This window comes from Miniopterus schreibersii, assembly GCF_964146895.1.
Source record: "Miniopterus schreibersii genome assembly, chromosome: 2".
Lineage (NCBI taxonomy): Eukaryota > Metazoa > Chordata > Mammalia > Chiroptera > Miniopteridae > Miniopterus > Miniopterus schreibersii.
The window spans coordinates 870,456-894,433 of NC_138102.1; the positions used below are offsets into that span (position 1 = coordinate 870,456).

The following is a 23,978-nucleotide window of genomic DNA, read 5'->3' on the forward strand; positions in this document are numbered from 1 at the left end:
GCATTGAAGGAAAATAAAAAGTGTATTTTCTTTTGAAAGAAAAATTACTTTTGTTTTAAAGAAAAAAAATCATCATTCCTGATGAAACAAGGTCACTGGACCTTTATGTTTATCTTACACTGAAGGAGAGTTTCTGGAGGGAGCGTGTAAACCCTGCGGCCAGGAGCTGGTGGCTCCCTGTGGTTAGGACACGTATTGTAAACGTGATAAAAACCTATTATCGTCTCAGCACAACACAGGAAATCTAGCATCTAATGGAAGGAAAGAATGGAAACCGCTATGAGGTTCTATTTATAAATCATAATTAGCTTTCAAAGGCCAATATATTTCATTATGAATATAAATCTCAGTAAGACAAAACTATGAAAATTTCATGACTTCAAAGCCTTCAATTAAAAATTAAAATGCCGTCTTTGAAAATCTGATTTTTATGCATATGACAGATAAAATACAAAAAAGGCATAAAATATTGAAATCGACTTTAACAAGCCCTAGATTTAAAAGACCCAAAGAAAATGAAATATACACAGCATATGCTCAAAGAATTTTAATCTAATATAAGGAAAGGTAGTAACTGATTTTTTAAATTACTTCAACTGTCAAAAAATTATTTTGAACCTAAATGAGACAACACATTTTTTTTTTTTACTTCAAAATGAAACACAAGTGAGTACTAGAATAACTCTCCGCAGCACCTAGTGACTGTGGGCCATCCTCTGAATCCAGGCCGCGAAGCTTGATCAAGCCTGGTATCAATGTCAGGGTTGTCTGCATGGCCTGCGGAAAGTTTAATTTGCACTTTTTAAAACCTACATTCAATTTTTCCTTACCTTTTATCCATGGGCACTGCTCCAGTCATTTTCAGAGCATGATTGAAATAAGAAAAAAGGATCGAATTCAAGTCTGAGGATAAAAAAACCACATTTCTTACCCTGGCACAGCGGAGGGAGAGAGTCCCACTGGTACACGCCCACGGGGTTCCGAACACACGTGGCGTTGCTGCGGCCGACCAGGCGGTAGCCGGGCTTGCAGAAGTAGTGCACTTGACTTCCCAGTGTCCCCGCGGTCCTATTTAAAATGCCACCGTTCCTCAGGGTGGGGGCCAAGCTGCAGTAAGGGGCTGCAGGCACACAAACACACATGTAAACAAACGGACAGTCGTAAGGGGCTATTGCATTCCTGTGGCTAGAGTGATGCACATGAAACAGCTCTATTGTTCAAACAGTGGGAACCGGTAACAGTGTGTAACCCTGCTCTACATGCATCCCAGCACCACACACAGGGTGCAGAGCAGCAGGAATCTCACTGACTGCTGGGGGAATGCAGATGGGGCACCCGCCCGGGAGGACAGCCACCCTGGCGGTTTCTTACAAAACTAAACCTACTCTTACTACACGATCCATTAATCGTGTTCCTTGGAATTTACCAAAAGAAACTGAAAACTCATGTCCGCCCAAAAACCTGCACACAATGTTTACAGCAGCTTCACTCATAACAGCCAGAGCTTAGAAGCAACGAAGACGTCCTTCAGCACGTGATGGATAAACCGTGGTCCATCCAGACAACGGGATATTATTAGCACTGAGAAGAACTGGCCTCTTAAACCACGGAAAGACGTGGAGGAACCTGAAGTGCACGTGACTAAGTGACAGAAGCCAATCTGAAAGGCTGCAAAAAATCCACACCCCCCCCCTTCAGATGAACTGAGAACAGTAAAATTGGGAAAGTGAGGGTTGGGGTCCCTGGGTCCTCCTGGAAGGAGAGGCTCTGAATGTACCACTCCGGGGGGGTTCTGAGTACAAAGCACACACGGTCTGAGAGCCTGAGGCCAAACTTCCTTAGGAATCAATGCAGAGGCAGTGCTCCTGGCTTTGCCCAGAGCCGCATCTACATGCCTGGCCTTGCTGTGAGCCCTGTTCCTCTGAGAAGCATCCCCAGAGCACACTCTGAGCTGATGACTGTCTATGGTTCCATTTCATTAAGGAAAAAAAGGGCTGATATCCACGAAGTTAAAATCCCCTCACTGTCGTAAGATGCCCTTGGGCCAGGCCATTGTCTGTGGCAGGTTCTAGACCAAATTTTGCGAGTTGTAATGAACCAAATTATTTCCTTTACGGAAGGCAGGTATAGAATCAGGCATTCTGGGCACAACTGTCCAGAACCATTGTTCTCATAAACAGAGCAAAGCAAAACCAAACAGAGGGGCAGCGAGACCACCAGCTCTCTGGTGTCACCTGCGATTTCTGTCATAGTTCGGTCCGTTAGGAAACATAATCTGCAGGACGAGTAACTCTAGGGGTCTAACAAGCGCCTGTTTTCTTTCCTATTTTCCATGTGCCTCTTATCAGCAGGGTCTCGAGATACCTGTTCTTTCCTGACTCGCCTAGAACAAGGTCTGGAGGGGCTCAGAGGGAAGCACTGAGCTGAAAGGAAAACAGGAGATTAGAACTCAGGTCCTGCCTCTGGGTTCCTGGCTACATTAAGAATTAAGACCAGTGCCTGGCCCTTCAGCCCACTGGAAGGGCCCTGGCAGAGTTGGGGCAAGGAGAAGTCCAGCAGGTGTGTCCGATGGCAGAAGGCTGGAGGCTCAGCTCCCTGAACCTCCCTCTGGCCCCTGGCCAGGCTGCCTTTCTGCCTCTCCCACCACCTCAGCTGACACAGGCGTCCCTGACTGCAGAGGGGACACTGCGAACTCGGCTATCACACGGCACAGGTGTGCCCATAACCAACAATTCAAGAGTAAGGGAGACAAAGGTTTGTGTGCAGTGTGTGCTCACATTACCGCGGACGCCCCCGGTGCCCATGGTCATGTTTCAGGAGCATCTTTGTGTAATCAAGCTCTACGGTTACTGAAGATGAGCTCCTAGCAAAGGCCACAGAATCACTGAATTTTAGTGAACATTTGTGGAAAGTTACATCTGTGTGTTTATGGATGGACAGGTGTAGCCACTGACGGAACGAAACACAAGCATTCGCAGCCTTTTCAGAACTTCTTCACTTTCCTCCTCTCCCAACACAGCTTAACAAAGACTCTTCTAGCTAATAAATAAAAACATCCACATCACCAGGCTCCTGCGCAACGTGCCACAGATAAAACAAGACGCACTGTGTTCACCAGAATCTCCCTGCGCCACCCACTTCTGCACCCTGGAGAGAAATCCCAGCCATCCCGAAGGTCTGATTACTTTTTGAAACAAGGAATCGGATGACTGCAAATCCCCTCGTTGCCCTAATGCTCTTCACAGCTCTTTCTGCTAAAAGCAAATGACAGCTGTAAGCTCTTTGCTGAGCAGCTTTTTAAATGGCAGCTTTGAGAGCAGGGACGGGTGGGGGTGGGGAGCAGACAAAGGCCTGAGTACATTTCATTATACTTTGCAGAGAAAGAAAATGAATTCTATGCCTATTGTCCTCACACCAAGAGCCTCTTCAAAAACTTGGTGCTTTCACCATTTCGTGGTGTGTACCAACTGGAGGGAGCTGGGATCTCACTCTTGACGCCCTGCGGCTTTTTCCCATTTCTCCCTCAGAACCTGGTCGTTACTGACAATGGCAAACCACCGCAGGAGGGAGCAACCCTCCGATAACATACACTATTCGACCAAACGCAGACAGTGGGCACCTTCCCGAGGGAGATATGCTTCGATTTTTACCACTGGGTATTGCTGAGTTCTGGGATATTGAGAAAAGTTTAGATTTTTTGCTTCATAATTAAAACATATCAGAAATGGAATTGTCTGTCTACTGCATTTGTAGGGCAGTAAAAACATTAGGCCGGGTCAGATAGTAATGACAAGTGTAAATAGGATCTAATATGTCATATGTCATACGTTTAGTGTCTGCATGTTATTCACAAAGAGTCATACAGATGAATAATCAATAAAAGGACATTAGCAGTAAGTGGTTATTACTTATAAAATTAATAGCATTATTATATCTTCCTGTTTGTTCCCCTAGCATTTAAACGTTTTAAATTGAATGTATACAATTTCATCTTTTTGGAAATGTCTTTGCTTTCTACGATAGGCAATTCAATTGTTTACAATGTGAGCAACATATTTTTAAATTATTAATCCACAAACAGTTTACTATCCCTAAATCCATTTAGAGATATCACTCAGAATTTCCCATCGTATTATTTCTACTAAAGTTTATTATTCATCTCTGAAAATGAGGCTTATGTATACCTATCTAATTTCTTAATTTAATGTGATCACTTGTATTAAAGCACTTTGGTATTAAAACGAAATCTCACCGACTCACCTGCATAACGAATCTTGAATCCCTTTTTGCTGGTGGCGTGATCAGTGGACCAGCGGAGATACAGCTGGTGGCTCCTGCTGGTGAAATTCGACTGCTCCGTGTGGTTCCCACTCAGGACCACCAGCAGGGGGCTCTGACCAGAGGAACCTGTGAAACAGAAGCAGAGGCGCAGTCGGCACCTACGAAACACGGCTCCCTTTCGTTGTCTATTAAACTGGAACCCAAATGTACAACTTAAGGCTGTGTACGTATAGGGTGGAGGAAAGATTCCCATGAATTCAGAAACAAACAGGCTCCCAGGTAAAAACAAATTAGCAGCCAACCAGAGCTGCAGGTGGACATGCCACTGACCACATGATACTTACAGCAAATGAACCTCATCTGTAAAACAGTAGTAACTGAAAAAGTGAAAGTAGTTTTTATTACCATTAGTATCTACATCCTCGCATGGATATGGAAAAACGGAAAATTCCACGAAATCCTCGCAGAACTATGTCTTAGTACAGTTGCTTTGGAGAGCAACTTGCTAATATCCAGGAAAGCTGAGGGTTTAATTCCATTTCTATAAACGACAGCACACGGGCACAGGTGTTATTTATATAGCAAATGCGTATTCCAGCCTTGTTTTTTTTTTATGGCAAAATTTAGACCTTAACTACTAGTTTGAAGTTTTAAAAAAGAATGGAAAGTGCTATGAAAAGGAATTCTCTGCAGCATGTAAACTGATGAATGAGACAAACGCCAAGGTTGTGGGCTGGAGTCCCGGTCAGGGAACACACAAGAGGTCATTAGGGTGGGCTCCAATTCAACACGACTGGTGTCCTGATAAGAGGCGATGGGGGATCGGGAAGCGGCCACACACAGGATGACGACCATGTGAGGACCCTGGAGAAGACGGCGCCTACGTGCCAAGGAGAGAGGCCTCGGGAGAAGCCGCCCACCTGCCCACACCTGCATCCCTACTCTGGCTTCAGATCAGTGAGGGTTAACGTCTGTCACTCAAGCTGCCCGGCCATGGTACTTTGTGGGAGCAGCCTCCGTAGATGGATACAAAACCAGCCTGTTAAAGATGGTGAAGGTGGTGCTCCCCATACTCAGAGCGAGAAGAATCAGAGGAAACGCTACTTATTGTGAAAGACCGTCATGGGTCAGTCCCCTGAGAAGGGAATACTGTGTTTTACCACCCAGGAGACAGCACTGTGCTGTGTGTGCTGGTTTTCGTGGTAACACTGTCTAAAGAGACAATGTCTATCCTAAAATAAAAGACTCTGGGAGGTTAATTAACCAGAATTTATAAAATTTAAAAACGTCACTTTAAGTGACAGAACTCCAGAGGAAAGTTTCAGAGATTGCTGATCCAACTTCTGACTCCTCAGCATTTTCCATCTGCTCCTTGACCTGTCACGTAACTTTCTAAAGGAATGTTTCTGAAAATGCACAAACACTAAGCACATAAAGGCAGGGACATGCACACCTGTGTTACCAAGGTGGAAACTTAGGTATTTACAAGTGAAACCACAGTCCTTATTTCGACACCTTCTCAATCAAGTTCTACAATGTTTAAAATTTATTTTTTAATTGAGAGTAATATATTCCTGGGCTAACAGAGTTGAAAGTCAACATATTCAACATGTTTTTGGTCAACTCATGAACTATAACAGAGCCACTGTCTTACAAAAAAACAAAGAGGGAGATGCAACGAACATGACAATTACTGAAACAAAAATACTGATGCTTCAAAAAGGTGTCCAGGTAAAACTCTGACCTTTCATTTTACAGAAAAATCTTTGCAACTAGAACAAACCCAGTCACTGAGCTCTGATAATTCTGACAGCGCGGCTCTGATGTGTCTCTACTGTCTATTTGCTGTGGTTTTTAAGGGGTGTGATCGCTCCTTATTTTTGGGAGATCAAATTGTGGGGATTAGGGCATAAATTATCAATAATGGTTTTCTTCCTGATAAAGACAATGCAGAAGGTGGCCAGCTGAATTCTAACTCAGCTGAAGTGAAAGAACATTCAGAAACTTAAAATAATTATTAATTATTTCATGACATACAGCATAAGATGACATATATGCAAACACATTCACACACATGTGCACAAGGCACACACACATGCACACACAATACACACATACACACATATACACAGATACACACATGCACAACATGGGTACACCTACATACACAGAGACACACACCACACACATACACATACAGCACACACACACACACACGCACACACACATATAGCACGCACACGTGCCGAGGCCTGCTGCTGGCCTGGTTCCTCTCTGACTACTGTTTGGCCTCAGAGTCACTCACCTGGTTCCTTACGGCAGCAAGAAGCCCGTGTGCGCGCTTGGCTAATAATTCACTTCTCTCCGTCCCAAAGACTAAAGGAAAGTCTTCAACAGTCTGTGTTTTACTGTACAGTCAACCCCCGTCTGTGGCGCACACATCCCACAGCCCCAGTGGGCCCGAAGCGGGGACGGTGCTGAACCCGTATATTCTGAGCCGTTTCCTCCACACACTCACCTCCCCACTGAAGTAAGAACTCTGGCTCCTCTGGTGTGTCTGAACCACGACACCCCTGCTCTGGAGCTTTGGGACCACAATTAAGTAAAATGAGGGTGAGGAGCACCAGCACCGAGACACCAGGACAAACGGGGCGGAGAACATTCCATAGGGAGACACCGGACGGGGACGACCCACGACCTGGGCAGGCTGCGCGGGACTGTGGGAGATTCCATCACACCACTCAGACACAGTGCAATTTAAAACTTGTGAATTGTTTATTTCTAGAGTTTTCCATTTAATGTTCTTGGACTATGATTGTCTGTGGGCAACTGAACAGGTGGATGGGCGGGGCTACTGCATACTTAAACCACTGAAAATGAAAATACTGTCCTTTAGTCCTCTGTTTCTATGTTTATAAATGTAAATTTAATTTCCAGTTTAGCAGTTCATCTTTGGAAATACATAAATGGATTCATGTGGTGTCCATCCATAAGAGCAATCTGGGTATTACGATTCATCAGTCAGTAAAAGGCATATTAACACACATAGAATCAATTACAGATAATTTATGTTCACAAAATTGACTGTTATTTATCTAAACGCAATGACAAATTTGTCAAAACATGTGGAAACCCTGTTATTATGTGCAGCCATAATTGTATGTTGGTCTAATTTTCTGGGATATAATAAAGTAAAATATTAACATCAGTTTCATTTCAAATTTACAATTCAACCAGAGTTTACTTTCAAACATAGCACTGTTATAATAAAAAGTATTAGAGCCCTGGCAGTGTGGCTCAGTTGGTTAGAGCATCATCCTGTACAATGAAGGGTTGTGGGTTCGATTTTCGGTCAGGGCACATATCCGGGTTTCAGGTTCCATCCCAGGTGAGGGGACATACGGGAGGCAACCAATCAGTGTTTCTCTTTGACCTCGATGATTCTTTCTCTCTCTCCCTCTCCCTTCCTCTCCCTCTAGAATCAATGAAAAACATATCCTTGCTGAGAATTTTAAAAAGTTTATTAGAATGTAATACATCTAATAAAGATGTATAAGACTAATTTAAAAAATTTTTCATTAAAGACTTGTAGCATTTATCATCTAGAAATCTCTGTGAGCCACTGTATTTATATATATCTAGTAAAATAATCATTTAGGTTGAATAAACTACCTTTATTTCCTAAGATATCTTCTGAATCAATGTAATTCTTAGCGAGAAAAGAAGAGCTGTTTGAGATCATCTCCTTTAAGCCCCCACACTGAGGATGTAAAGAACAGTTAAGGTGTAGTCAGCATCTTTTCAGAGCCTATCAGGAGTATTCTAATTGTTTAAAAGTTGCAACACTAACAAAATGTTAATGGTTTACGGGCACTGGATTTCCGAGATTGCACAGTGCAAGAGGAATTTATTTCCTATTTGAGGAGATGTAATTTAACTCAAACATACACTCAGGTTCTTGTGGGACAAGAACATTACATAGGTGTTTTCACCACACTAAGTAGGGGTCACCTGTGTGTGAACCAAGACGAAACAAACTTACCGTCAAATACTTCCAGGGCATCAAACTGCTTCTCACTCTGAAAGTTGTCCACGAAGATGGTGATGTTGTAGTTTGGCTCCACTCGGATGCTCCAGGAGCAGGTCTGGGAGTTGAAGTAGTTGCCTGGGTAACCGGGGCTGAGGATGACCCCTGAGGACTCTGTGCGGACTTCGTTCGCTGGGCATTGTGCTAGTGAGAAAAGCGAGAGTTCTCCTTAACAAAGTGAATCCAGCTTCAATGGACCCCAGTATGTGTGAGCTGAGGGGAGGAAAAGGTGTTCCTCCCGAGCTCTGACTGAATTTACTGCAGGTGCAAACACAGCAGACCAACCCTGACCGATAATGAGCAACATTGTACAAGCGCCCTGCAATCGAGAAGACAGGGACACATGTGCAGCATATAAGAGAATGATACAGATGACATGTAAGAGAACGTCTAGGTGAGGCCAGAGGGGCAGGGTTTCCGTGCCCCCCCCCACTTGCCTGGTCCCGTGGGCGTTGAAATTGGACAGCAGACTAAAGGGGTGATCCTCTTCTCGTCTGGGGCTTCCTCACGCCCGCTGGCTCTCACATAGGTAGTTTGAAAGTAAACTTGTCTTTGAAATGACCTAAATTACCATGTTTAGTTAACAGTTCTTTCCAGGTGTTCTTTGGAGGTTGAAACCTGTCTCTCAGGTGAGGGACATGCTGCCTCATTTGCCAGGAGAACCTGCAGTTAGCAGACACTCTGAGGGAATCAATCCAAGGTGTGGGCACTTGCAAATCAATACCATGGCCATGCAGAGGGGTTGCTTTTCGTAGGCTAATTAACATGATGAAACACTTAAAAAACGATGACTCACTATTCCCTGCATGGTCATAGCAACCCCATAAACTCCCAGATAAATGATCCCCTCACGCGTGTGCTCAGGCAGTCCCTGACTAGCCCAAGGCCACTAAGCGAGTCTAGACTGAGACCTGGGTCTTCCCCACCTAAATGTGAGCCCCTGTGGGTGCTGGGGATCCCTGGTGAAAGCCAATATCCCAATTCCCAGAAAGAGCAGAGTTCTGTTCTTTAAAAGAAGTCAATGTGCCTCGTGATTTTAAAATAATAAAATAAAACCCATTTTAACTTCGACAGCTTTTTTTTTAATCTTCACCCAAGGATTTTTTTTGATTTTTTTTTAAGGGAAGGAGGGGAGAGAGAGAGATGAGAGAGACGTCGACCTGAGAGAGAAACATCTATCAGTTCCCTTTCATTTGCACCTACACCAGGGATCGAACCCACAACCTAGGTATGTGCCCTAACTGGGGATGGACCCCCAGCCTTTCGGTGCACGGGATGATGCTACAACCCACCGAGCCACCCGGCCAGGGCCAGCCAGCCTACAGACAGGAACATGAACAATACTCCTTCCTGGCTTATGTTGGGCCATTTTAGCTTATTTATATTTTTTCTCCAATAACACGAGTGATATCTTTTAAATGATATTTTAAAAATGATCTAATTATATCCAAGTCCACTGAATCAATAGATTCAGCCTTAACTCTTGTTCTGCTGTTGTATGTTGTCTCTGTTCCTGTACACGGCCTGTGAGTCTTAAAGACACGTCACAATAGAAATGAGTGCACTTTGTTTACATTTCAGTGTTTATACATGTTCCAGAAAAAAGCAGTAACACTAGCTCATTTTGGACATGCTGAAGTGTTTAGAGACATACAGTGATGCCTTCCATCTGCCTTGAAACGCATCAGAAATGTCAGGTATCTGAAGAGATGGCTAGAAAGGTAACAGGCAGACAGATGACAAAGGATGCAGAGTCAACATGAAGTGTGGAACCCAGGTGGGGGGGCATTCAGATTTCTTTTTAAAACTTTTTCAGCACAGCGATATGTTTGAAAATTTCCCTGAGAAACTGTATGGAAAACAGCAAGACTTCTTGGTTGATGTGGTTTTATTTTCTAGAGCTAGTTAAAAGGAGGTCGTTAGACGTTTCTGGGAGCAGGTAATTTTAACCACAATGGATCAGAGCTCAGAGAAAGATTAAAGTCAGACCCACACAAAAAAGCTTGGATCAACACAGGTCACAAAGTTTCCACGTGGGACACGAATACTCACAGCATCGGGCTCACATACCTTCGCACGTTGGGAGAGAACCTTCGAACTGCAGCTGGGAGCTGAGCTTGCAGGTGAGCGTGTCCGCCCCGGACAGCGTGTACCCGGGGTGGCAGTGGTACCTCACGAAGTCCCCTGGAAAAGTCCACATGAATACTTGGAAATTACGCCTCTGTGACATTCAGAGTGTGGGAATGAGTTAAACACAGACGGTGACCTAACAGACTAAGTCAACTGACAAACCATTTCCCAGTCAACATCCATCTCCATCTTTAGACTGTTTGGTAAAATATACTCCTTTGGGTTCCTCCTTTATAAAAATGCTCTTACACTCAACCAACATTAGGATAGGAATCCCGTGGCTACATCTCCTCCCTGACTATGTGTCTCTGTTCCTTCTACTTCCCCGAGGATTCCTGGGAAATAATCGTGACCTGGACACTGGGATTCCAGGTTGTGAGACACAGCGAGGCTGCCCCACGACCTGGGCATGATTGGCACACCATCCCCTTAGCTCAGCCATTCTGAGTGTAGGAGAAGTGAGGTGCTGAGGTTTGACCAGGGGTCTGAAACACGGTGCCACCAAAGGATGGAGCACCTGCCATTGCGACTGGGAGATCCTGGATCCTGATAATTACTGTGTGAACATGTACAAGGGGTGGTTTCCTAGTGGGCCCGATGCTGATCTAGTGAAACAGAACATTCACAGAAAACGGCAAAACAGAACTTCTCAATCTTATCATGAAATGCATTTACCGATTATGTCCCAGTGTAAACGGAAGGCCAGTGGCACACTGGTCATTATTTCAGCCAGAATGAGGCTCTAGTTTAGGATCCTGTGTCCCTCACTGAGCACAGGTATTTGTTTGTCTGCCTCGGAAAACATAACTCAAGAGAGAAACGTGAACTAGTGAGTGGCTCCAAGTGACAAGGGCAAACTTCAAATGGCAGAACTCAAAAGTCACGGGAATGAAGGAAGGTAAACGTGTCTACCGGATGCGTGTCCTGTGTGTATGACTCCCTGGGGGAGCTGTGGGAATTTTCTGACCAACACTCGCTCACTCTGGCTGGCTGTTGGAGGTGGTGGCTGTGAACGCGCTGGTGAGGCCAATGACCCTGGGACGAAGCAACTTACCTATTTCAAAGTCCTGGTCCTCACTGAGCATCTCCGCCTGCGGCACCGCTGGAGGAGGTGGGCACTTCTTGAGCTGAAATGCTAAAGGGTTTATGAGACAGAAACAAGTAACTGTGATTACATTTGCTGAATAAACAACATTTTTATAGTCTCCTCTTACGTTGTTATGATGCTTAGGTGCACTGATGTGTCAATTGGTAAATCACGGTTTTATAAAATTGCAAGCACCCACTGCTTGCGGGATAATTTAATGCCAACAATATCTACAGCCAAAGAGATAAGTATGCAATTTAAACAAGTATGCAATTTAAACATGATCACATTGACACACAACCCCTTGCACACGTCTAGAATTCCATAAGGGAAATGGTTCGTCGATGGCCTGGTTCCACGTCCACTCTCAGATTGGATAAGGTCTCTGTCTCCGTCCCAAGGACTTCACTGGTGGCAGTCCTCACAAGAGGTAAGGGACCCACACACTCTCTTCCAAATTAGTTAGCGTACATTCTCAAAATCCTTCATGGCTGGCTTTCGCCGCCACCTGTAACTACCCAGACCAGACGATGGGGACGTCTATGAAAAGTACTCTGTACGTCAGGGGTGTCCATGTCAGGGTTTCATTTACAACACACTAATCCTGGAATGAGTCCAAGCTGACCACAAAACCAGCTCAGAAAGATGTGAGGTCATAAAGAAGTCACTGAGCAAAACAGGGTTCGGGGCAGGAAAACCTCATCGGCTCTCCCACTGGAAACGTGGCACGTGTGAGGGCAGGAGGAAACCCAAACCGAGTTCTCTGCCCTCACCCCAGGGCTGGGCACACTCACCGTGGAAGTTGAGGACGAAGAAACCCCCGTTGGAGAAGTCGCTGTGGAACTTAAGCAGGACCTGGTTGGTGGAGCTGTATGCGGTTTCGAGGGCCGTGTTTCCGCTGAAGACCCCGAGCTGAGGAGAGTTCTGGTCAGGACCATCCCTAAGAAGAGAGAGAGCAGAGTGAAGGACAGGTCCCAGGTGAGGCTTCTAGGAACAGTCCGTGCTTCTTACAGGTGGGCTCTTATCATGGACAAAGCAGGTGCCCCACCCTGGGTCCAGGTGCCAGGGCTGGTGTGCACACCTGGAAATGCCCGCTGACCCCACATGAACTCCCCCAGCTGACCTTCCAGAAGAGTTTGAGAGACGTGGTCATGTATTCTAGTGACTGCAATACCATTTATCAGCTTCCTCACAAAAGTCCACATTTTCAACTCTAAATTCAATGGTGTCTCTTTGATCATGGGGGAGATTAACGGATATCTTGCTACTGAATTGAAATAGTTTTAAACCTGAATAAAATATTACCGTCTACCAGATATTGTGTTTAGAAATTTCAGAGTGTTTATTTAACATTCCCAAGGCTGACTGGACTTCCCAGGCTCTCTCCTTCTTTAGGGTTCTGACAATAGGTACTGACTCGCTTTTGCTAGTATGAGACCCTCTGCTCCCACCTCCTAAATCTGTGGGTCCATCAGGGTGAAATTGCTGATAGTATCCTGCTGTTACCTGTTTTGCTTTTAAACATGTTTCACTTGGTCACTGAATATTTCGACTTCTCTGTCCCTCCCACCTTCTCGACCCCACGGCCGCTGGTTCAGGTCATTCCTGTCTCCCCCTCAAGGGTTTCTTTTGCAGCCTGGAAGCCAAGTTCTCTTCTTGACCTCAGATAACATTTCCCCTGAAACAAGACTGGACCTGCTGCAGCCAGGACCTGCTCTTATGACTCTCCCTAAAACCACCCAGTAAACAACCTCCCTGCACCAACACACAGACACACACACACTCTCACACGCACACTCATTACTTACACACTCACAGCCAGACACACACAGATACACTCACACACACACAATCACACACACACACACCGCTTTGTTCACTGTGATTTCTCCTCTAGTTTCTAAGAATAAAACCAGTGGCACTTAAATATGTAAAAGAAATAACCTCGGGATACTGTCCTATATTCAGAGTAAACCTGGATGTATCTACACACAGCTAAACTCAGACAGGTTAGATGAATTTCTGAATTTAGTGGGTAAACTTCCTTTTCAGAAGCTACCAGCTACTTCCTTCCTCAGCGTGGAATTTGGAGTCTCAGTGATGTGGAGGTGGCCACAGGATTGGTCTGTCATGTCACAGACTGGCTGTTTGAAACATCTCCTACCACACGGCGATGTAGTCGTTGACCGCCTCGGTCTGCAGCAGCGTGAAGTTGATGTAGATGCCGTGGCCGGGGGGCACAGTGATGAGCCATAGGCAGTCCTTCAGGACAGGGTACTCATCGGGGAACCCGGGGGAGTAGATGGTGCCATTCTGAGACGTGATGTTGTATCCACACGGGGCTGAAAGGAAGCAAAGGAAACTGAAGCTCAACAGAGTCAACTTTAAAAAGGAGACAGTGAAATATTTCCAAATTTCTAGTCTCTTTGCCAACATTGTCCCTGGGAAGAAATGATTGTGGACTATTTCTCAGGAATGAATGTGTCAAAATAATTCCTCCAAAGTCTTAAAACCTAGGAAGAATTGTACTTCTGTCTCTTTCACATAATATATTCACCAAACTTTCATACCTCGAGAATACAGTCATTCCCACATAATTAAAAAGAAAAAACCTTTGGTCTGTTGTCTCCTGTGTGGAGTTGATAACCCACAGGACTGTCCCAGGCAGGGGATTATGTAGGAATTATGCATAAATATGAGACTGAAATTTCTTGTTTTAAGTGAGATTTCTAAAGCCTATTTAAATGGTCTGGAAGTCTGGCATTTTTGTCTATTTGCCTTGAAACAAAGACATTATTGCTTCTTTGCAGATCAATAGCTGGAGAAAGATAGATTATGTGAGCGGTGTTTCATTAGGACCACTTTCAGATCTCACCAGTGGTGGGCTGTGTGAAGAATTACAAAGCCAGATCAGTGCATTCTTATTTTACTTACTATGCTGATATTCCCTGCTGCCATAGCAATTATTATTTTTATTTATAAAAAAGTAAAATGACCATATATTAGCAGAATAACCTGACATGTACTCTTATTTAATTTTTTTAAAAATCCTGACCCATTGCTTTTAAGAGAGAGAGTTAGGGGGGGAAAGAGACATAGATGTGAGAGAGACGCATGGACTGGATCCCACACGTGCCCCGACCCGGGCCAGGGATCAAGCCTGCACCCGAGGTAGGTGCCCTTGACTGGAACTGAACCGCCGTCCACAGGCGGACGCTCTAACCATGAGCCAGGCGGGTCAGGGCCGAGAGGAAGTCTTTAATTCCTAACGGAGAATTAATACATCAAATCGTGGACCACCAGACTTTAATCGGACGACGAGCCAACGGAAGCGCTGTGGGTGCTTCCAGCGTGAACCCTGCGTGGCTTTTAGGGACCTGTGCCACAAAAGGGGGAGCATTTAAGTGGGATGAACAGGCCAAAATACATGAAAAAAAATTAAAAATAAAAGCCCCATAACCGTGAAAAATGACGACGGCACAGCCACAGCAGTGCGTGCGGAATAACCGCGCAGGGCCCTGCCGGCCGCGGAGGACGCGGGCGCGTGGACAGGCTGGCCCCGGCTGGGGTCCGGCGACTCAGCGGGGGTCCGCGGAGACCCTGGGACGAGTCCCCGACGTGGCTGAAGGGGGGCTGGGCATCGAGGTTTGGCCAACAGCCCAGGAAAGCGGAGCGCGCAGCGCTCAGAGCCCCCCGCAGAGGCCGCGCGGGGCGTGGGGCGCGGGGCACGGGGAGGGTTGGCGCCCCGGCCGCCGCCCTGCCCGCGGGCTCCAGCGCTTCCCGTCCGCGGGCCTCCAGGGGAGGCTCTGCTGATGGCTCCGCTCGCTCCACCGCGACTCCAGATGGACGAACACCGTGCTTCGTTCCGCCTTAACTCTAGAGGGCGGGCGGGCGGGCGGCGTGGGTGAGGGGTCCTGACCGCCCGCGCCCGCGGGGGTCGAGCCCGACCGGCCCGGGCCCGACCGGGGCCTGCGGTGCCCTGGGCGCTCGGCCCTGCCCGCGGGCCGCGACCCTCCCAGCGGGTCCCTCGCGCCAGCTATGCGCCGCGCCGTCTCCCGTCCTCAGCAGCCGGTCGCTGAGCAGCTGCTCCCGCCCTGGCCCGGCCCCGCGGCCCGCCCGGGCCCCACCGCGTCCTACCTGCCTTGGGGCCTGACCCGAGGCGCAGGCCGCCCCGCGTCTCCGCCCGGAACAGCTACGCGCGTCCCCGCGGGGGGGGGGCGGCGTCGGCCTCGGGGCCTTGGCGCCCGGCCGCTGGGGAACCGGGACCTCCGTGCGCTGCTCCTGGCGAGACGGGCGTCCCGAGCCCCGACGCGCCCACCGCCCCGCGCAGGCGGCCCTGAGGGGCAGCGCGTGGACCCCGTCTGCCCGCCCGCTTCTAGTGAAAGCCCCGCAGCTGCTCGGCGCCCGCTTCTCTCTGCGCTCCCTCCGGGGCTCCTCGGGGCAGCCGCCCGCCCGCCCGCCGGGCCGAACCCACCCGCGGCTCGCGACGCCCGTGCCGGCGGGACGCTGGGTAACAGGGCCCCCGGGGAGCGGGGGGCGCTGGGTAATCAGGTGCCTGAGGAGCGGGGGTTGCTGGGTAATCGGGTGCCTGAGGAGCAGGGGGCGCTGGGTAATCTGGAGCTCTCTGTCCCTGAGGAGCGGGGGGTGCTGGGTAATCGGCCGCCATCTGCCCCTGAGGGGCGTCCCTGTGGCCCAAACACTAGCGGATTTCTGAACAGACCACGAGTCTCAGGAAAAAACACTTTTCATTATATATGTTTTTGGAAACATACCTTCAAAGAATGAAATAACGTTTGCTTTAAAATCATGCCCTCTGCTTAGTTTTCTGAATTTAATCCAATATGGAGGACAGTAAACACATTGGATGGTGCTTAGAAAATGTGTATGACGTAGTTTTAGGTGAGTCTCACGTCTTCATGTTTTACGCCGCTTACGACCCTGGGGGTGGAGCCTGGCGAAGGTGCCCGTGCAGCGAGCCGCCGGCCTCCCCGAGGGCTGTCAGCGCCGGGACTCGGGGAGGTCGTTCCCCCCACCTGACACCACGCTCGGCTTCACGGCGTGGCCACGCCCACCAGCCCAGGCGGGTCGGCCACGCCCACCAGGGGAAGGAGGAGGCCGGCCACGCCCACCAGGGGGAAGGATGAGGGCAGCCACGCCCACCAGGGGAAGGATACGGCTGGCCACGCCCACCAGCCTAGGCTGGGGACCAGCCACACCCACCAGCTGAAGGACGAGGCTGGCCACGCCCACTACCCCCAGGCTGGGCCCGGCCACGCCCACCAGCCCAGGCGGGCTCGGCCACGCCCACCAGGGGAAGGATGAGGACAGCCACGCCCACCAGGGGAAGGATACGGCTGGCCACGCCCACCAGCCTAGGCTGGGGACCAGCCACACCCACCAGCTGAAGGACGAGGCTGGCCACGCCCACTATCCCCAGGCTGGGCCCGGCCACGCCCACCAGCCCAGGCGGGCTCGGCCACGCCCACCAGGGGAAGGATGAGGCCGGCCACGCCCACCAGGGGAAGGACGAGGCTGGCCACGCCCACCAGGGGAAGGACGAGGCTGGCCACGCCCACTACTCCCAGGCTGGGCCCGGCCACGCCCACCAGGGGAAGGATGAGGCTGGCCACGCCCACTACCCCCAGGCTGGGCCCGGCCACGCCCACCAGGGGAAAGGATGATGCTGGCCACGCCCACCAGCCCAGGCCGGTTCCAGCCACGCCCACCAGCCCAGGCCGGGCAGCCACAGCGGAATCGCGGTTGGTCTGGAAGCTGACCCCAGCCCCTGGATGACCTGTCAGTCCGTCTGTCCGAGCTCAGGCGCCGTGAGTACTCTGGGCACAGGCCCGGGGCCGCCCAGGGTGGTGCCGCCTGCCTGTCGTCCCGGGTCAGCTCTGGGCGGTGCGCCTCCTGGACGCGACCCCCCGCTTCCCCCGCCGACTTGGAGGCGCCCTTTCCCTGCTGCAGACCCCAACCTGCGCCAGCAGCCCGGGTCCCGTGAGCCCCGGGAGCCGTCCAGCTCGGCGGCTTTGGGCAGCCCCCGTCACTCGCGGCGGGGCCTGGGGTGCAGGGGGACCTCAGCCTCCCAGCTGGGCCACGTCTGGGTGGCCTTACAGCGGTGCCTCGGTTTTCGAACATGGTCCGCTCCGGAAACCGTTCAAGCTCTGAAACGGTCAAAAACCGAGGGATCCACAGCTGACGGCGGGGCCTCAGGATCCTGCCCTCAGCGGAAGCCGCTTGGCACGTTCGACTTCCGAGGGGTGTTCGAAAACCGAAGCATTTACTTCCAGGTTTAGGGTGTTCATGAACCGAAATGTTCGTCCACAGACACGTTCGAAAACCGAGGTGCCGCTGTGCATATAAAGTATTACACACCCTGCTGCGGGTACAGAAGTGGCGGCTCCTTCAAGCTGCATCGGAAGAGATGCACAGAGTTACCCTCGAGCTCCCCAAACAATCCTAAGCCAGAGCATTTCCATGTTGGAAAACTGGACTTGAACAAGCAACGGAATCTAATTAGAAACTTAATTCTATTTCTTTTATCAGCCAAGAAGTCTTCCGTTTACGTATGAATACAAAAGGTTTTAGCAGAACTTGCAAGTAGAAAAAGGTTTTAATCCTGACAATTCAAAGCAATTTGTGCACATAAATATATAAATGTTTAAATGGGGAATAGGATGAAAGGTTTTTAAGTGTTTTAATAATAAAAAACCCACCACATATTCAACTTGCATTCTTAGTTTTAAAAAATAATTTTAAAATGCTATATTAAATTTGCATTACACTATTAAGTAATTTTAAATTAGTGAATACGTATTAGGCTAAGATAATTTTTAAAGTACAGCTAAGGAATACTTTATAGTTGTTTTTATAATGGTGTAGAATGAAAAAATACAGATGAAAAATAGCATTTAAAGAGTCCATTGATTTTTTTTCCCTTCTTCAGTAGAAATTCAAACTCAGCTAGACACCATTCTCCTTTGCACCATGGGACATAAATATTTAACATTTCAAAGGTCCACGGAGTTGGTATTTTCATTAGTTTTCATTCAGAGCTGTTGTGTTTATAATGTTGAAATATTAGGTTTACAGTAACTTTTCTATTTGATATGTGTTGTTCAAGAACAAAGTACTTGACCTATTTGCTTTAACTTGATATTGCAGAAATTCCCAAGTTACCATAACAATCAGGCAGCCAACAGAAGGTGCAGAGAAGTGATTCCCGCTCAGAACAGGGCGTTCCAGGAACGCAGATCCCCCACCTCCCGCCCGGCCCCGCCCCAGCCTGATTCCTGCAGCCCCAGGAAGCCCACCACCGGGCACGGCTGCCCTACTGGACGCCAGCACTTTATCTCCCCTAAGAGGGTCCCACACACTGTCTTTGCTTAGACCATTTCTTCTCCCTGGGACGGTCTCCAGCTCTGAGAAGCAAAACCGTGTGCATGATACACGTCCCAGTACAAAAATGAAACCAGTTTTCTACAGTTTACGATTATTGTAGAAGTTTAGCAGTAAAAGATATCTAGGGTAAAATTAACAATCACCCTTTCCGCCTCTCATCTCACCATTTGAAGAAGCCACAGTAAAGCTAAACATTTCCCATCACTTCCCACGCAAACGCCATCTTCTGTACCTGAGACTCATCAGAACAGCCTGCTTGAGTCTGATTTTGCATGACAACTACTTGCATTTACTATTTCCATATCCCAGTCATTTCCTTGGGGGCAAGGACTATTTATTCATCTTTTTTTCCACTTACTGGCATACGACATATTCCTAAATACTGAGCAGAATCAGTCTGGCATGATAGATTCTAATAAATATTTGTTGAACCAATTAATAAATATTTGAATATGTTCATTTAATATTTAATGTGCCATTATACACAAGAAAAGCTAAATGTCTCCCAAGAAGAATGACTGACCTACCGTCACACCTAGGAAACGGGTGGTTCCAGTTTCTGTCGATCCCGTGCTGGCAGGTGAGGACAGGGTGGCCGATTAAAATGTACCCGGGATAGCACTCAAAAGAGATGGACTGCCCCACACTGTAGTCGGAGTTGACCATGTAGCCGTTCTGAAAGGCAGGGGGGTCCGGGCAGTTCTGGAGCTCGTAGGCTGAAATACACAACAGGACCAAGCTTGTGAACAAGACGGTAAGTTACTCTGGGATTCAGAGGAGGAACAGGGTTCCATTTAGCTTCTTAAGATGAACTTTGAGATATGTTTTAAAAAATATAGATTTTCCAAGCTGCCAGCTGTCATGCTAAGTAAAACAATAATTAGTAGTAGTAGTAGTAGGGTTATAACAATTTACATTTTATACTTACCATGTGCTTTAGAAGTAATATAACACATTCCAAAAATAAGTTTGATAATGTTTACCTTGTAAAAAAGTATATAAGATGCATTTAATAAAGACAGATGATAATAAAAGGCCTGAAAGAATGTCTGGTGGACATGGGCCTAACAATTCCCTTCTGATTTATAAGAAAATTATCCTGGTACTCTGATCCAAGTGCTTCTAATTAGATGTTTTATTTATTTAATGTTCAGTGCAAATAAAATAGGTTTATTCCATTTTCTTTATTTTTTAACTGTACAATTGGGGACGGGATTGAGACGTACAAATTGGTAGTTGGGAAATAGTTACAGGATGTAAAGTACAGCAATGGAAAGACAGTCAATAATATTGTAGTAACTCCATATGGTGCCAGGTGGGTACTGGAAATATCCGGGACCACTTTGTAAAGTATATGTTTATCTCTCTCATACATACACATACACACAAACACATGTGCACACGTATGCAGGCACAAATGCAGATGCACAAACACCACAAGTGCACATACCATGTACACACACGTAAGCATGCATATATATAAAAGTACACAAACACACCACATGTACACACACACATCCATAACCATGCACACACATCATAAATGCGCACACAAGCACATCACACATCACACACATGTACACAGGTATACACACATGCACGCTCACATAGCACACCCAGGTGCACACTCATACACACGCACACTCCTTTTCTCCAGGCCCTTGTCCTCCTCCTTAGGCCAACCTGGCAAACACACAGCAAGGCCCCCGCCTCTCCCAGGGCCGCCCCCACTGAAGGCCATAGAAGCCTTTCCCTGAAAGCCAGGCCAGGCGGCCGGCCCAGCAGAGCCCCAGCACGCGGTGCGAATCCCCACTAGATGCTGAGTCAGAAATTGCTCTATGGCCCTGAGTCCCCAAAGAGCAGAGTCCCACACTGCACTTCGGCCATCAACAGGTTTCCTTCCTTCTTATGCGCTTTTAGAATGAAATCAGCCCTCTGCTCTCAGTCTTGTCTTGCTTGAAACACAATAAACTCGGCTCCAGAAATGAGTCCTCTGATACATCAAATACAACCGCTAATAAAACTTTTAAAAAACTATAAAAAATGATGGCTGGTTTCCATGGAGGCAGCCAAATGCACCTACGCTCAGCATCCCTTGTCTTCCTTGGAGGGTTCCGCTCCTCATTTAGCGGCGCCCTGGGTACCGAGACCAGCGTGAGCTACCACACGCATTACATACAATGTCACGTGAGCAGGGATTCCTGATGAGCTGTCCTGTGAGACAGCGTTTGACACACCACACGTCCAGGCTCTGCCTGGGTGCAGGGAAAAGTGGCTGCAGTTTGGCTCCACGTCTGCCCTGCCTACAACCTTGAAGCCCCCCCAGTCCTTGGCTCCCCTCTCCATAAAAAAATGAATCTGGGCCCAGGTAGCATCCGAACACATACACGTCCTCAGGATTCCTGCGACATGCACATACCTACATGCACCAGCTTCCCAGCCCAGCCATTTCCCTCTAACGACAAGGTCGGCTGTCACCTTCCTCTGCAACAGGCTCTGATCCGGGTCCCACCTTCAGACAGATTCTCTGCCTGAATGTCCTGCATCGGCGCTGTTAACGCCTCGATCCCAGCAAGTACTGATGGAGGCCCAGGCTCTCCGGACTCCCCGAAGGCTCGGCTGGGGTGCGTAACCAAGCTGCTTGCTCGTAGCTGTGGCTACAAGAGCGTCTTGCGCTTCGACCAGCCAAGGATTAAGTGCCCGGCTGTCCTTTTGGACAAGAGCTTCTACACTGTGGAGAACCTTAGGTCCAAAGGAACCAGTGGACTCATGGAGGCTACGGACCCCCACCCAGACTCAGCGCCTGCTCCCTGCACGGCTCTGGAAGCTTGGAGAGGCCAGATTAAGAAGCAGGAGAGAGTAACCAAAGAATTTATGTGCATATATGCACAACCCAAGGACACGGACAATGGTGGGGAGAGGGACTGGGGAGGGGGAAGGAACGGGGGGGGGAAGGGTCATTGGGGAGAAAAAGGGACATCTGTAATACTTTAAACAAAAATAAAAATTATAAAAAAAAAAAAAGCAAAAAAAAAAAAAAAGCAGGCAGAGAATCTCCACCGGGAGGCGGGCGCCTGAGGCTCCAGCGACCCGGAGGCGCACCTGCGACGTGCACCGTCTGGTCGCTTTAGGTCCGGAGGCGTCGGTCTCCTGAGGGAAAGAGGTGCTGAGAGTTTTACTTGACTCAGCAAACCCCCATCATCGCAGGGAGGGAAGTGGCCAACTTTTAGGATTTGGACACTCGCCTCTCAGTCTAGAGCAGGAATCACCGCTCCCGGGGCCTTTTCCACGCTGGGAAAGGGTACGCTCAAGGGGACGGGAGTCGGCGCAGCTGTTTAAAGCATTTTTCTGTGCACAGACCCGTGTGTACAGGGCCTCGGGCCGAGGCAGACCCACCCCGGGTGAGTGCGGCCAGCCCGTCCTCAGTCTTCCAGGTAAGAAGTGGCTCAGACCGTCGCTGGAAGGAAGGAGGGGGACCGCTTGGGGGCACGTCCAGGTCAGGTGCGCGTTACAGGCGTGTCCGTGGGAACAGGTGGAGGCCCTTCCGTGGCTCCCTGCACACGGAGGCAGTTTAACTGCCTCTCCTTTAGGGGAGATGCTGGTGTCTACAGACCGGCTCCCCTTTGCTCAGAGACTCGTTCCACTAAAAATTCAACAGTTTTCCGATTGAGGGAATGACTACGGAGATTCACAGCCCCTGCTATGTTTTGTGTGGTTTTCTTGTTTTTGTTTTTAAAGGCACTTTGCACATACAGCAGAGGGAAAGCAAAAGAGTGGAAGGACCTCTGATAAAAAGACCACCTTTCACCGCCGACGGCCAAGGCCCTTGGCACCGTCTCTACGCTTCTCAGCAGTGAGCAATTACGCCCGTAACACAGCAAGGAGACAGAGACGGGGAGAGGGTGGGAGGCAGGAAGATAAATGTTCAATTTCTCCAAGTGTCAAGTTACAAAAAACCAAGAAGTAAAGAGAGCCACTGAAATTCCGAATATGCCACAATTTTGAAACTAGTATAAAAAAAATCTCTGTACCCATAAGCCCCTGCCAATACCACCTGTGTCAGTTAACACAGACCTTCGCCTTGCCCGGGGCTCCTTTGTTTGTACCTAGGAAAATATCTATTATCCCATCTATCAATCTCAAGCCGTGTTTAAATTTCAGGTGCCTGATGTGACAGCCGATGGGATCATGTAGCCATCTGTGTAATATTCATTATATTTTCTGACGCAGGTCTAATTAGTTGATAAAAATCTCCATTCTGTCACCCGCTTTCCAGTTCCCGAGTTAGAAAGAAGGTGCATGAACTCGATTTTATTGAGCACGGTTCGTGGACTTCATTCCTCCAGCTCTGAGGAATCATTTGACTTCACGACAGCTACGTCTGCGCGTAACGTCTCTGACCTCCACACGGCCATAAATAAATGACAAGGTCGGGGAGGAAGAGGTACGACACAGACACCGCTGAGAATGACAGGGATTCTCTGCATGATTTATGCACTTTCCTATGAGTTATTCATTACGCGCTTAACTTATAAATCTGCAGGGGAACCTGGGAATTCCGGTGTGACATACGGATCCCAGGTGTGTCATTTTCCCAGTTTTTAAATTTTGTAAAATGATAAACTATCCAATTAAGCTTCATCCCTGTCAGAAATGATACCCCGTGAGAAATTACAATGCCTCAAATTCATATTCTCCTTTTTTATTTTATTTTTATCTCTCTCAGTTACAGCAAATTAATTACCCATTATAAGAATATATTATTTAGGGTTTTTTTTAATGTGGATACTTAAACTTAGAGTCATGTGTCAAGTAAGTAAAACATTCACTCAGCTAAGCAGATGTTTGGTCTAGACGGGGACTCCCTGGTCCAGGTGCCCAAAGGCCAAGCGGAGGCCAAGGCGGCAGGAAGCCAAGGGAAACTTTAATCCAACGTTTCCTCCTTTGAAAGAAGCGGCCAGGCTGACGCTTCAGGGGCTGTCCCCAGGGGGA

The 23,978-nt window shown here is 48.2% G+C and overlaps 1 protein-coding gene across 1 annotated transcript in view; it reads right to left on the reverse strand.

Moving 5' to 3' along the window:
• The window catches only part of CSMD1 (CUB and Sushi multiple domains 1), a 1,001,626-nt gene that overhangs the window by 62,163 nt on the left and 915,485 nt on the right, over window positions 1-23,978 (reverse strand). Inside the window, exons 42-49 of the mRNA XM_081129106.1 lie at window positions 19,514-19,702; window positions 13,750-13,927; window positions 12,380-12,525; window positions 11,553-11,633; window positions 10,439-10,552; window positions 8,324-8,512; window positions 4,261-4,407; window positions 932-1,120 (exon numbers count right to left, since the gene is read on the reverse strand). Coding sequence (XP_080985232.1) covers window positions 932-1,120; window positions 4,261-4,407; window positions 8,324-8,512; window positions 10,439-10,552; window positions 11,553-11,633; window positions 12,380-12,525; window positions 13,750-13,927; window positions 19,514-19,702 — 1,233 coding nt within the window. The remainder of the gene's footprint in view (window positions 1-931; window positions 1,121-4,260; window positions 4,408-8,323; window positions 8,513-10,438; window positions 10,553-11,552; window positions 11,634-12,379; window positions 12,526-13,749; window positions 13,928-19,513; window positions 19,703-23,978) is intronic.